At 54.1% G+C, this 14,870-nt stretch overlaps 1 protein-coding gene across 1 annotated transcript; it reads left to right on the top strand.

Annotated features, from left to right (window-relative positions):
* Window positions 1-342: 342 nt before the first annotated feature.
* KCNK6 (potassium two pore domain channel subfamily K member 6) lies at window positions 343-11,471 on the top strand. The gene is made up of 3 exons (XM_019818921.3): window positions 343-926; window positions 8,420-8,815; window positions 8,938-11,471. Exons 1-3 carry the CDS (start codon window positions 605-607, stop codon window positions 9,159-9,161), a joined length of 942 nt encoding a protein of 313 aa, XP_019674480.2. The 5' UTR covers window positions 343-604; the 3' UTR covers window positions 9,162-11,471.
* The last annotated feature ends 3,399 nt before the right edge of the window (window positions 11,472-14,870 follow it).

The following is a 14,870-nucleotide window of genomic DNA, read 5'->3' as shown; positions in this document are numbered from 1 at the left end:
AAGGCACCCCACTCCGTCCATGGGGGCACAGACGACGCCTGCCTCTGTGGTGTCCCTCATTATACAAGCGTCCCCTCCGGGTGGACGCAACCAGAGCACGACGTGGCGAATGGAGCAAGGACTGGATTTCAGTTTGTCCTCTTGTCCCCTCAACCACGAGCCTGGATGCAGTGCGCGATCTTTGCCGCCCGGCGCTATGGCCCTGAGGAGTTGGGGAGCAACTTCTCGGTCTGCGAGAGGAAAAAAGTTAGGCTTTTCTCTAACATAGGGAGCCGCGACTCCTGGGCGGAAGAGAGGGAAGGAATGGAGGGAATAGAGGAACCCCCACCCCCCCGCCCCCTCCGCCCTTCCCGTCCCGTTGGACTCCCGGGTCCGGGAACGCGCGGCTCCGCCCTCACACCTGGCGCTGGGGCGTGCCTCAGTTTACCGGAGGCGGGGCGTTCCTCCACCCCCGCCCCCCTCCTTTTCCCTCTTCCTCTTCGGGGCGCTAGCAGCCGCGCCTCGAGCACTGCCGGAACTGAAGCTGGGCTCCTGGCGGCCCGGAGGAGGGGGCCACGTCAGCGGGGCGGCGGGGGCCGTGCGAGCGCCGGTCGCGGCGGGCGCCATGCGGCGGGGCGCACTCCTGGCGGGCGCCCTGGCGGCCTACGCCGTGTACCTGGTGCTGGGCGCGCTGCTGGTGTCGTGGCTGGAGCGGCCGCACGAAGCTCGCCTCCGGGCCGAGCTGGAGACGCTGCGCGCGGAGCTGCTGCGGCGCAGCCCGTGTGTGGCCGCCCCCGCCCTGGACGCCTTCGTGGAGAGGGTGCTGGCGGCCGGACGGCTGGGACGCGCCGCTCTCGCCAACGCTTCGGGGCCCGCCAACAACTCCGACCCCGCCTGGGACTTTGCCTCCGCTCTCTTCTTCGCCAGCACGCTGGTCACCACCGTGGGTACGTGAGCGCCGCCCCACCTGGGGACCCGGGAGTCATCACGAAATACTCTTACCCCAGCGGATCACTCGCAGTCCGCCCTGGAACTAGAATCCCCTGGAACCCCCCCCCCTCCCCCCAACGAGGATCCAGGACCCACACCGGTGGGATCCGCCTCCCTTGGGAAGCCCCCATCCAAGCCTTTCCTCCCAGCAGGAAACCTCCCCCGTCCCAGTTCCCTCCTGGACTAGGGCTGCCCTCAGAGTACCTTCCAGGGAGCATCTGGGACCCCATTCCTCTGCCCGAAACCCCTTGGAGCTCCATCCGTCCAGTCCCCTCTGGGCCTAGCACTACTTTCAGAGACCTCTAGCGAAGACCCAAGACCGTCCATCTGAGACCCTCTCCCCCTCTGGACCCGGACCTCAACCACACAAGGACCTCTGCCCTTCTCTCTGGGCTCAGACCGCCATTCCCTCCAACACTATCTCCTGAGTCTCCAGATAGGTCCTTCCGGGATGCCCCTTGGGAAATCTTACCCCAGCCCCCTCCTGACCCTGGTGCCCCAGCGAAGACCCTGAATCTCCACACCCTCTCAGGGCACCATCACTACAGACTTTACTTCCAGTACAGACCCCTCAACAAGGACCAGGGCCCCGGGTCGGTGATTTCCAACCCCTCTGGACCTAGACCAGTCCCCAGCAAGGGCCCCCATCCTCCTCCAGACCAAGGACCACCCTCATCCTCATATTATCCATACTCCCTAGCAGGCAGCCCTGACTGCAGACACAGGACCCCTCCATCTTGACATCTCCCCTGTACCGGGAGCCTCCAAGGCAGGGTTTTCCTCCCAGAAGGGCCACCCCCATTCCCTGTGTACCTGGGACTTCCAATTCAGCAGCTCCCAACTGTGGATGTATGAGAGGGACCCGTCATGGTGGGAGCTAGAGCACCTCCAGGAAGGGCCAGTGACCTTCCAACCAGAAGCTGGTCAGCCAGGACTTCCACCTCTCCAGTCCCAAAACCAGCTCCAGCAAAACTTCTAGCACTTTCCAAACTAGAGACTCTCCATAGGAGCCTCTTTGAACACCAGAACCCCTAGATGAGACTCTCACCACTCTCTGGACCCTTGTAACCCTCAGTAAGAGCCCCAGAGCCACCTGGACCTTCTCCCAAGGACCCCAGCGCCCTCTGCACACACTGTCTTTGAGAGCCGCATCCTGCTTCACACACCCCCCTCCACAGGAGGCCAGCTGAGGGACTGTGCTCTCCATACCTGCTACCCCTGTCCTGAGACTCCCCTGCCCACCCTGGATTGCCTAAGAATGGGAATCTTCTGGAGATCTGACACCCCTCCAGTCTTCTCCAGACCCACAAATGGGACCTCCATCTCCACCCCAACACTGCCCCAGCCTGCTTTGGGCCTGAAATTCTCCCTTCTATCAAGGATGCTCCAGGACCTCAGCACCCTGGAACCCTCCCCAATATCCACTCATGACCATTACTGCTTTCCACCCTTCACACTCTCCTCCAGGACCTGGGACACCCGTCCTGCATCAGGTCCCCTCAAGCATCCTTGGGCTCAGAAGCCCCCTTGCCTGACAACTCCTGTCCTGGTCCCATTTGTGATTCACAAGATGTCCCCACTGGTGCCTGTCCCCTCCTTCCTCTGAACTCAGGATGCCAGCCCAAAACAGGATCCATTTCAAACCAGGGCACTGGGACTACCCAGATCCCCTTCTCAGAACACCACCGCCCCCCCTGCCTCCACCAGATGGAACCGACCTCCTCCCCCAGCCCTACCCTGAAAGTCCCTTCTTGCTTCGTGCCCAGACCTGGGAAATTCCTTTGTTCTCAGGTTCTGCGGGTCCTCCCCACTGCCCTTACCTAGCCCCCAAACTTCCTCTTTGTCTCTGCAGGGGATTTGGACTGGGGGAGGAGACTGCAACAGGCCCAGACTCTTAACTCCCCTTCCTGCCAGAAGTAGCAGGTGGCCTAACCTTTGGTGCCACCCATTGTGTGGTGCCCATTGTGTGGACCAGCAAGCCAGGACCACAGACAGCAGAGCCAGGATGCTTCTCCCAGACTCTCTTCTACCAAGCTGGCCGGGCCGGCCCGACCTGCTTCTGGGCTTCACTGGTCACATCAGTGTCTCCCTTTGCCTCCTCCCAGATCCTGGCTTCTGACAAGTCGCCCCAGGCAGGACAGGTGCAGAAGCCAAACTCAAGGCAGGCACATGCTGGCTTCGGTTCCCACTCAGCTGCTGCTCCTCTGGGCCTCAGTGTCCCCCCTCATCTCTTGAATGGAGATCATCGATCACACTCCCCACTTCACAGTAGTAGTGAAACCCATAGAGTACTTAGCACACACTGGCTTTAACTAGGTCAGTGCAGCAGCCTTGTGGGGCAGGTGCCATTTGCGGCAGTAGAAACTGCAGTAGAAATTTTTCAGCAGTAGAAACTGAAGCCCAGAGAGGTTGGATGATTTGCCCAAGACTACACAGCTAGGAAGGCGTAGAGAGATGTGAACTGAGGCCATGAGGCCTCAGAGCCCCATGCTTTTAACCGGTACACCATGCTAGGTTTCATAGGCTTGCGTGAAGAAGGGTGATATTCCTGTGTATTGTGAAAGAGAAGTTTATTCTTTTTTTTTTTTTAAGTTTATTTATTTATTTATTTATTTTGAGAGAGAGCACGAGTGGTGGAGGGGCAGAGAGAGAGAGGGGTCAGAGGATCAGAAGCAGGCTCCGTGTTGACAGCAGAGAGCCCCGTGTGGGGCTTGAACTCAGGAACCATGAGATCATGACCTGAGCCGAAGGCAGATGCTTAACCTTAATTGACTGAGCCTCCAGGTGCCCCCAAAAGTTTATTCTGATACTTGTTAAAAATGGTAAGTTACTGGGGCCCCTGGATGGCTCGGTCGGTTAAGTGTCCAACTCTTGATTTCGTCTCAGGTCATGATCACAGCTCAGGTCATGATCTCACGGTTTGTGAGATCAAACCCCATGTCGGGCTCCACACTGAGCAGAACTTGCTTGGGATTCTCTGTCTCCCCCTCTCTCTCTGCCCCTCCCCCACTTGCTGTCTCTCAAAAATAAACAAACATTTTTAAAACATGGTAAGTTATTGCAATAGGGGAGTGAGACTGACCTCAATTCTGAATATAGCAAAGACAGCTGGAGATTTAGAGCCAAGAGTGGAGTGAGGGGTCAGTGGATAGAAAAGTTACCAAGAGGCGACACAAGGGGAGGGGGATTCTTAGTAAACTGGCTTAGGATCTCTGCTAAAACCGGGCCTAGTCAAGAAGAGAGCTCAGAGGAACCTGGCTGCCGTTTGGTCAAGGAGGGAGTCCTTGCGGTGCTGGTAATACCTGAGGTTTACTGAGCCTTGGCTATCATTGTCATTGTTGGTGAAGCCAGGAGGCCTGGATTTATCTAGAGAGGTAAAAACCACAGCGTCTCTGGTTTTGCCTTAGGCCAGCGTCTTTGGAGGAAGACCTGGGGCCTGGAATCCATCCAGGCAGCCTTGCTGCGGTTGAGGCCAGGCCGGGGTGGAAGAGTCAGCCCACCCGGAACTGGGAACTGGGAACGGGAGAGAGGAAGTGAGCGTTACACTCATGCTAACTCTTTCCCTGCCCTTGCTAAGTGCTATGCCCAGTTCCAGCCTGGAAGGATTATTGCAACTGTGCTTGAGGAAAGGGATTGTTTTGAGCCCATTTTGCGGTACTCGGAGCAAACTGAAGCTCTGAGGGAAGAAACTCCTTGGCCAAGGTCACACAGGGAATAAATGGCAAAGCACTGAGTTGGACTCTGCTCTGTGAAGTAGTCAGTTGAGGCTCACAGCCTCCATTCTATGCTAACTCCATGATGTCTCTGTTTATAAGGTTTTTGTGTCATTAGCAAACCTGTCATTTCAGCTGGGCCACTGGAGTTTCTCCATTCAAATCCTTGTAATTAATGAAGGTTGAAGCCATATGTGAGGTGATAAACCTCACATAACAGTTGCTTAAAAAGATGAATGTTTGTTTCTGGCTCATATTCAAGGTTGTCGGTTCAAGACTGGAACGGTGCTGCATCATTAGAGACCCTTGTGCTCCTCTGTGTAGTTTCCATTCACAAGGTCACCTCATGGTCCAAGATGGCTGCTCAACCCCAGCCTTCATGTCTATGTTCCAGCCAACAGGAGGAGGGAGGAAAGAAAGGGGATAGGCATTCTCCGCTTTTAAAGGACACTTGTTTTTAAGTTTTATTTATTTTGAGTGAGAGAGAGAGAAAGGAGGAGTAAAGAGAGAAGGAGAGAGAGAATCCCAAGCAGGCTCTGCACTGTCAGTGAAGTGCCCGACGTAGGGTTCGAACTCACCGACCACAAGATCACAACCTGAGCCGGAATTAAGAGTCAGACGCTTAACTGATTGAGCCACCCAGGCGCTTGAGGACACTTCCTAGAAGTTGCTTGCTTCTCTCATGTATAACTCATCGACCAGAAATTATTACAGAATCATGTCGAGCTGCACAGGGGGGATGTCTTTATCCTAGGTGCCCATGTGTCCAGCAAGACCCAGAGGATCCTTTTTTACCCCAATTTTTTAAAATGGTGGTAAAACATACATAACAAAATGTACCGTCTTAGCCGTTTTTACGTGGACAGTTCGGTGGTATTCAGTACATTCATATTGTCATACAACCGTCACCACTCTTCATCTCCAGAACCCTTTTCATCTTGCAGATCTGAAACTTACAGGGCACCTGGCTGGGTCAGTCCGTAGAGCATGGGACTCTGGTTCTTGGGGTCATGAGGTCAAGCCCCATGTTGGGCTTACTCAAAAAAAACCACACACACACATACTGAAACGATACCAGTCAAACAATTATCTCCCCATTTCCTGCTCTCCCCAGCCTCTGGCAACCACCATTCTAATCTTTCTGTTTCTGTGAATTTGCCTACTTTAAGCACCTCTGACAAGTGGAACCCTATAGTATTTGTCTCTTTGTGATTAGCTTGTTTAACTTATAATGTCCTCAAGGTTCATTCGTGTTGTAGTATGTGTCAGAATGTGCTTACTTAAAAAAGTTTTCTTAAATGTTTATTTTTGAGAGAGAGCCTGCGTGCGCATGAGCGGGGCAAGGGGCAGAGAGAAAGGGGGACACAGAACTCTACACTGTCAGTGCAGAGCCCAATGCAGGGCTGGAACCCATGAAATGTGAGATCAAGACCTGAGCCGAAACCAAGACTCAGACGCTTAACCCACTGAGCCACCCAGGCACCCCTCAGTTCTTTTGAGTATATCAAAACCAGGGACCTTTTTGTATGGAAGACAGGGGCAGATGAATGTCTGCTCCTGTGTGGGGTGTTTCCACATTTTCATTAATCACAGGGTTGAATCTGTGGTCTTTGGGGCGAGACGTTTTACTGTCAACGTAAACCAGGGCCCTTACCACCCCAGTCACACTTCTGACCCTTTGGTTTGATTTTTTTGTAAAATGAAAAGAGATTTTATTTGAAAAAAAATTTTTTTAACATTTATTTATTTTTGAGAGACAGGGAGAGCGTGAACAGGGGAGGGGCAGAGAGAGGGAGACACAGAATCGGAAGCAGGCTCCAGGCTCCAAGCTGTCAGCGTGGAGCTGGGTGTGGGGCTCAAACTCACAGACCATGAGATCATGACCTGAGCTGAAGTCAGACGCTTAACCAACTGAGCTACCCAGACGCCCCAAATAAAAAGAGATTTTAAATTATACATTGCCAAAGTAAGTCGGTATCTCCAACACCTGAATTCCCCTTTATCATCTTTCTGTTTTTTTTTTATATATATATAATTTTTTTAAATGTTTATTTTTGAGAGAGAGAGAGAACAAGTTGGGGAGGGGCAGAGAGAGATGGGAACACAGGATCTGAAGCAGGCTCCACGCTGTCAGCACTGGGCCTGATGTGGGATTTGAACTCTCGAACTGTCAGATCATGACCTGTGTGGAAGTCGGAGGCTCAACTGACTGAGCCACCCAGGTGCCCCCATCTTTCTGTTTGCAGCACTCACACCCACGCTAACCTTCCTGTGTTCCCGCAGTCCTCCGGTGACCCAGTGGGACTTGGCACACCCATTTTAGAGAAAGAGATACTAAGGCTCTGAGCCAAACTAGAGCCTGCACCCTTCATTCATTATTTTGACTATTGATCAAGTGCCCACTATGTGCCAGGTACCAGGGCTATGGCGGGGAACAAAACAGACAGAAGCCCCTGCCCTCCTGGAGCTGCACCCTAGTGGGGAGACACTAAGCAAATAAGGAAACCACATAGTATGTCAGAAGGTTGAAGTGCTATGAACACAAACCAAAAATAACAACAGTTAGGGAAGAAGGTATAACAGTTCAGGTAAGGTGGTGAGGGAGGGGAGGCCTCACTGAAAAAGCTGACATTTGAGCAAAGACCTGAAGGAAGGAGAGGGAACCAGCCTTGGGGGAAGAGCTTTCCACGGGGGAAGGAACAGTCAGTGCAAAGGCCCTGAGGTGGGAGCCGTGCTGCCTCGTTAGATCGTGCGGGGTCTTGTGGGTCATGATGTCCTTTTACTTGAGTGGGATGGAGCCAAAGGGGGGCTCTAAGTGTGGGAGGATCATGACCTCACTCAGGTGTTCATCGGGTCCCTCTGGCTGTGTGTGGGGAACAGACTCCTGGCAAAGGTCAGGGGAGAAGGGAGACCAGGGAGAAGGCTGCTGATTAGACAGGCCCAAGGTGGGGCCACGGGACTGAGGTGCGGTAAAGCGAGTGGGTTCAGGATCTATATGAAGTTTAAGACAACAGGACTCACTGACAGGTGGAATATGGATGTGAGTGAGAGAGTCAAGGACACGAGGCTCACGGCCTGAGCAGTGGAGGGTTGGATGTGCCGTTGATGAAGTTTTAGGGTGATGGGAGAGGGGGTTGGAGCTGATGGCCAAAAAAGAATTCTTGAAGACATCTTTGGTACAAAAAGGTGATTTCATTAAAGTACAGGGACAGGACTCATGGGCAGTTAGGCTAACTGGTTATATACCATGGACTTGGGGGAGGTAAAGTCAAAAGGGAAGTTTCCAAAGAGACTTTCATATGCTCAGGAAGACTCACCGCTTACTGGAGGCCTAGCTATTGTCAAGCTAAGGTTGTTTTTCCCTCCAGCAAAGCATTAACATTAAGACAGTAGGGAGTTCCTGAACTTTAGGCCATTGATGGGATTGCCTCTTTCTTATAAACTGTTGGAGACTCTTTCCAGTTTAACCATTTGATTTTTGTCCTTTCCTGTTTTGGGGTAGCCTGGAGCGTCCAAGGAATATCACACATACCCCCCTAGCGGCAGGGGGGGAGGGCAGGTAGGCTAGCTTGTACTCGGCCCTCGGCCTGCCCTGTGTTCCCTCATCACCATCACTTGAGATGATAGACTGTGGGAGGGACAGTTTCCAGGGTGAGATTAAGCGTCCCTTTAGGGTGGCCGCGGACTCCCAAACGGAGGTGCCAGGCGGACAGAAGGCTTTCCCCTTGCTCCCGCAGGCTACGGGTACACAACGCCGCTGACCGATGCGGGCAAGGCCTTTTCCATCGCCTTTGCGCTCCTGGGCGTGCCGGCCACCATGCTGCTGCTGACGTCCTCGGCCCAGCGCCTGTCGCTGCTTCTGACCCACGCACCCCTCCTCCGGCTGACCACGCGTTGGGGCTGGGACCTCCGGCAGGTGGCCTGCTGGCACCTGGTGGTCCTGCTGGGAGCCGTAGTGACCACCTGCTTCCTGGTGCCGGCTGCCATCTTCGCGCGCCTCGAGGAGGGCTGGAGCTTCCTGGACGCCTTCTACTTCTGCTTCATCTCTCTGTCCACCATCGGCCTGGGTGACTACGTGCCCGGAGAGGCCCCCGGCCAGCCCCACCGGGCCCTTTACAAGGTGCTGGTCACAGGTGAGTAGAGCGGCCGGCCGGGGACCAAGGGTGGGGCACGGCCTTGTCCCGGAGGGTCTCGGGGGGCCCGGCCCTGTCCCGGGGGTCTGAGATCCCCCGCCGCCCCTCCGCCGTCTCCGCAGCCTACCTCTTCCTGGGCCTGGTCGCCATGATGCTAGTGCTGCAGACTTTCCGCTACGTGTCCGACCTTCACGGCTTCACGGAGCTCGTCCTGTTGCCCAGTCCTTGCCCCGCCAGCCCCGGCGAGGATGACGACGATCGGGTGGACATCGTGGACCCGCAGCCGGAGTCGCAGCAGCAGCTGGCCGCCGGCTCCCACGCCGACTACGCCTCCATCCCCAGGTAGCCGAGGCCGGGAGGACCTGGCCCGCGGCCGAGGGGGCCACGTGCCTGGCGCTGCCATCCTGGACCGTCCGCGAGCGCGTGCCCAAGCTCTCGAGGCACTGCCACCGGCCGGCCGTCCTCTGTTTGACGTGTCCCTGTCCCAGGTTCCACCGCCACCGCCTCGTTCTCCCCCCCCCATCTCTCCCCCCCCACACCCTGGGCTCTCTGGCTTCCCTCTCACTCTCCTTGTGTCTCATTCTTGTACTGACTCCACCTGCCTCTCCCTCAGCCGCTCATCACCTGCCCCTCCTAGCAGGCTCTGGGCTCAGACCTCATTTCGGGCACTCGACTGGTCACTACACTGTGGGCAAGCGGCTGCCCTTGTCTGAGCGCGGATGTCCTCGTCTAGTCAAATGGAAACGATACGTCCACTCATCCCCAACCCCCTCCCGTGAGCAGGCCCAGGCTGAGCGGTGCTAGGGACACTGCAGTGGCTGAGATGGCCCCGGGCCCTCCTCTCACGGGTTCCTAGTCCAGCGAGGTGGACAGACCTGTCCCCACACAGTGACGACCCAGAATAGGCAGGACTGCGGTGGGGGAGGCAGGGTGGCCGGCAGCGCGTTCGAGAAGGCCCGGGCAGAGCGGGCAGGGCTGAGGTGGATGGAGGAAGCACGGGGACTCTGGCCGATCCAGCCCGCAGGGTCAGGGAGATCTTTCTAGAAGAAGGGTTAACAACTCGGCCCTGAAATCTGAGGAGTAGTCAGGGGAAGAAGGTGGACCTTGTTTTATCTCAAGTGTCCCTGGGGAGCAAGACCCATGTGGCGAGCGCGGGGGTTGGGCCTGCGCCATAGAACCCTCCTCGGCAGCCTGGCCGGCAGGAAGCTGAGACAGGATCCGAATGGCACGGACGCCCCCGGAACAGCTGTTCCCGTTTCCCCGGCACTGACTGCGTGAGTACCCTGGGCCCTGGAGCCAGCCTGCTTGGGCTCAGACCCCAACTCAGCTGTGTCGTGCCGCTGTCCTCGGGCAGTCACTTCCCCTCTGTGATTCTCAGTTTTCCTCATCTGTAAAATGGCAACGATCGCAGTAGTTACTCCGAAGATGACTTCACAGAGGCTGCCGTGTTATGCTGGGACGCTTTCTTTGGCCAGGTTCCGTTCAGGGTCCTTTACACACGAGGAAGATGATGTCATCATCCTTTTCCACAGATAAGGACACTGAGGCACTGGGTGTGGAGGTCCCTTGTCTTAGACACAGAGCTGGGAGGGGACTGATTTTCTGTATACTGCCCCCAGATTTGCCTCCTTCCAAGATGGTACATCAGTCATAGTTCTTGGCGCCACAGGCCCTTCTACTCAACTGTTACCCCTACCAAGCCCCGTGGAGGTTACAGAAGGGATAGGGCGTTTGAGCTGGACCTCGATAGCATTCAGGAAGAGAGGACACTTGGAGGCATTCCAGGCAGAAGGAACCATGTGTGTCTAGAGGGAGGAAAGCATGTCAGATATCAGCTTCCGGCAAGTGGTTTACTCCAACTGGACTATGGGGTGAACGGGGGAAGGAGAGGAGGAGCGGTGGACCTGCGTGCATCTTAAGTATCCTTAAATGACCAGCTTGGGAACTTGGCGTCTTTCTCGAGGCTACTAGAGAGCCATGGAAGGATCTTGAGCAGGAGAGGGCTATGGTTAGGTTTGGGCTTTAGCTGCTATGTGGAGGTGGACCAGAAGGGGAAGACTGGGGCCGGGTGCACAGGGGAGGCTGGGACGGGAACGGAGCGGGAGATGATGGGGCTGGGCAGGGCTGAGGAAAGGGGGAGACGGGCAGTGGAGGTCATGCTCGGGAGGCCAAGTGGACAGGCCTTGTGTAGGCCTTACAGACTTGGGAGGGACAAGGCCAGGCAAAGGCCCCAGGATGGTTACCTGCCCCTGAGATGGGAACCTGGGAGAAGACAACAGGTTTGAGGGGAGACACTGAGGCTTGTTTAGAACATGGTGGGTGTGAGGGGCTAAAGGGACATCCAGAGGAAGGCATCAGAAGGTCACAGGAACCTCTGGGCAGAGCCTCAGGGTGTAGTTGAGGCTGGAGACAGATGGGGGAACCGAGGCCCCGAGTGTGGGTGTGGCAGCCATGGGTGGGAGGAAGAGAGAAGACCCACCTTGAGAAGTCAGCCTTTGGGAATTTATATATTCATGTCAGTAAGGAAACGCTTCGGATGAGCACTGGGCATTATATGGAAGTGATGCATCACGAAATTCTACCCCTGAAACTAAATTACACTATATGTTAACTAACTAGAATTTAAATAAAAACTTGAAACATTAAAAAAAAAAAAGGGAGAGCTTTGGGCCGCAGGTAACAAGATCCTGACCAGCACTGGCTGAGACAATGAGATGATTTCTATTGCCCATCACCAGAGTTGGGGAGAGCTCTGGGCAAGAGACAATCCACAGCTCCAGGAGGGTCTTGGGGCCCTAGGTTCCCAATCTCCTTGTTCAGCAGCCCTCAGCTGAAGACTTGGCTCCACTTGGGCTCTTCTCATGGCCCCAAAGTGACCGCCACAGGCCTGGGCATCACAACCAGACACAGTAACTTTTAGTGCAAGAAGAGGGGGGCATCTCTCCCATATTGTCCCTTTGGAAGCAAGGAAATCTTTTTCCAAGTGCACCTCCCCAAAGACTTCCTCCTCTATCTCATTGGTTAAAATTAGCTCACATGCCCATTCTGAACCAATCATTGGCCAGAGTGATGGAACCGCCATGATTAACTTGGATGCCTCAGGATTCCCCTGCCACCCAAAACTGAGGCTGGGGCTGAGATTTTGGTCTGGAGGCTGGTGAATGTGGGAACAACACTGGGAACAACACTTCTTCTCTTTTGTTGTTTATTTATTTTTGAGAGAGAGAGAGAGCAGAACATGAGCGGGGATGGGGGGCAGAGAGAGGGGGACACAGAATCTGAAGCAGGCTCCAGGCTCCAGGCTCCGAGCTGTCAGCACAGAGCCCAACCCAGGGCTCAAATTCACAAATTGTGAGACCATGACTTGAGCCAAAGTCGGACGCTTAACCCACTGAGCCACCCAGGCGCCCCGCACTGGGCTTCTATTAGAAAGGCAGAAGGGGGAGAATGGGCAGATGTTGATTAACTGGCAGTCAGGGTCATCATGTACAATTGGGCAGGTTGGGAACGACCTAAGGGATGTCCGGATGGCAGAGTGGAAACAAACAGGGGCTGAAGTTCAAGCCTGAAGATGACCGAAAGGGGCTTCTTTTTCTAGTTAACATGAAGGCCCCATATGGCAAGCAGTGACCCTTTTTTCCCTTAATGTTTGTTTATTTTTGAAAGAGAGGGCATGAGTGGGGGAGGGGCAGAGAGGGGGGGACAGAGGATCTGGGGCGCGGGGTGGGGGGTGGGGGAGGGGGGGTGGGGACAGCGCAGGCTCTGCTCTGACAGCAGAGAGCCCAATAAGGGGCTCGAGAGATCATGACCTGAGCTGAAGTCAGATGCTCAACCGACTGAGCCACCCAGGCGCCCCAGCAGTGACCTTCCAACTGGTGTCCTCACACAAGAGAGAGGAGCTTACAAAGGAGACAGAAAAAGGAGACCCATAGAGGAGTAGGAAAACCAGGAGGGTAGGGAGAATCCGTAAGAGATGAGAGAAATTTAAGGAGAATTCACCATTGTCCAGTTAGGCTAAAAAGTTACACAAGATTGTTTTAATAACAGTGATGGAAAACCCATAGGACTTACTATGTGCAGGGTGCTGTTCCAAGCTCTTGATACATAATTTTTTTAACCTTCTCAGCAACTCTATTAGGTACATTTTCTACATGTGACAGTGGAGGAAAGGAGGCCCAGAGAGGTTAAATAGCCTGCCCAAGGTCACACAGGAAGTGCAAGACTGGGATCTGAGCAAAGTTTTGGTTGGTCACCTTGTCCCCCAGGAGCTCGGAAGACATCTGCTGTCTAGCTCTCTGCCTGCTTCCTGGCTCCTCGTGGTCCACCTTGCTGCCAAAGTCAGCAGCTGGCTGGGGAAGGCAGTCACTTCTCACCTTGCAGGAGGTGCCTGTGTGATCTGCTTCTGCTCCTCACTGCGTCTCCTTCTAGATTCCTCTAGAACAAGAAACCAGGCCCCGTTCAATCCAACACACGGCGGGGGCGGGGGGGGGGGGGAGCGTAGGCTAAAAATTCAAAAGGTACAAAAGAGTGTGCAGTGGAAAGTCAGTCTTTCTCCTACACCCAGGCTGTGTTGACCGATTTCTCAGGCCTTCTGGGCAAATAGCAGCAGTATCCATGTGTGTGCATGTGTGTGTCATTTATTGTTTCCTTCACTCTATTCAGGTGGTACCTAGTATGATAAGGTGGTTATAATTGCAGACTTTACAGGCAGAGTCCCTGGGTAGAAGTCTTAACTCTGTCACTCTCAAGCTCTGTGACTTTGGGCAAGTGATTTCACCTCCTTGTGCCTGAGTTTGCTAATCGGTAAAATGGGATGATAACAGCACCTACCTCATGGACTTCTTGGAGAGTTAAGCAACTTAATATCTGTAAATCTCTCAGACTAGTGTCTGGTGCTCAATAAATTGTTGACTAATGATTACTGTCTTCATCTCTGCACCTTAATTTTTTACATTATATAAGTCATATATATCTATGTCTATCTATATCTTTTATATACTTTTTAAAGTTTATTTATTTTGAGAGAGAGAGAGTGAGCAGAGGAGGGGCAGAGAGAAAGGGGGACAGAGGATCCAAAGCAGGCTCTGTCCTGACAGCAGTGAGCCTGATATGGGGCTCGAACTCATGAACTGGGAGATCATGACCTGAGCCGAAGTTGGACGCTTATCCAACTGAGTCACCCAGGCACCCTTATATACTTTTTCTAGCACTAGTCTCATTTCTGCACCTTGCTTTTATCACCAACCCAGTAAAATTAGGAGATCATTCCTGAGACATACGAGTAGGTCTCACATCCTTTTTCTATGTCTGCAGTGCCTCCTCTAGGACACACATCCCATAAATTACCTTAACATCTCACTAATGGACATGTGGGTGTTTGCCAATCTTTTGCTGACATAAATGATGCTGGTCTAACAGAGGAACCTCCCCCTGGTAGGGCTGCATTCCTGAGTGGGGTGTGGGGAGGGGTGCCCTCTGCACCGAAGCCTCTGTGACTCTGTTCATGAGTGTAGAAGGGCTCAGGTACATAGCTTGTGAGTTTCTTCCCTCAGATGAATTCACTCCTCTGTGGCCTGTGGGGCTGGGGCAGTGGGGATAGACTTCCATCAGCTGTCCTTTACATAGAACATCTGTTCTGTGCTGTGTTGGACAGAGTTGGGAACAACAGTGATGGAGAGAACCCTAGGTCTTGCTCTCATGGAACCTGTGATTCATTGGGAAGCAGTCATGGCCTAGTGTGGTCAGGGGAGGGATGGGGACTGGTCATATATTACAGACAAGACGCCAGAGAAGGGAAGTGGTCAGCCAGTGACAAAGGATGGAGTAGTGTTCCAGAGGGTGCTACTGCGGGGAACACAGCCTGGAGGAGAGAGAACAGGCTGATCAAGGATATTCAAGTCCCTCCGTAAGACTAGCGGTAGAGGGCACAGGTCTATAGGGAGAACAGAAATGAGCTGGATGGGAAGAAGAAAAGGGATGAGATTATGCAGCGCTCCGGAAACCAAATGGATTATTTCCCTGAGGTCCTGGGGAGACGCGGAAGGCTTAGAGAACT

Source organism: Felis catus, chromosome E2 (assembly GCF_018350175.1).
Source record: "Felis catus isolate Fca126 chromosome E2, F.catus_Fca126_mat1.0, whole genome shotgun sequence".
Taxonomy (NCBI): domain Eukaryota; kingdom Metazoa; phylum Chordata; class Mammalia; order Carnivora; family Felidae; genus Felis; species Felis catus.
This window is presented reverse-complemented; position numbering and strand designations above follow the sequence as displayed.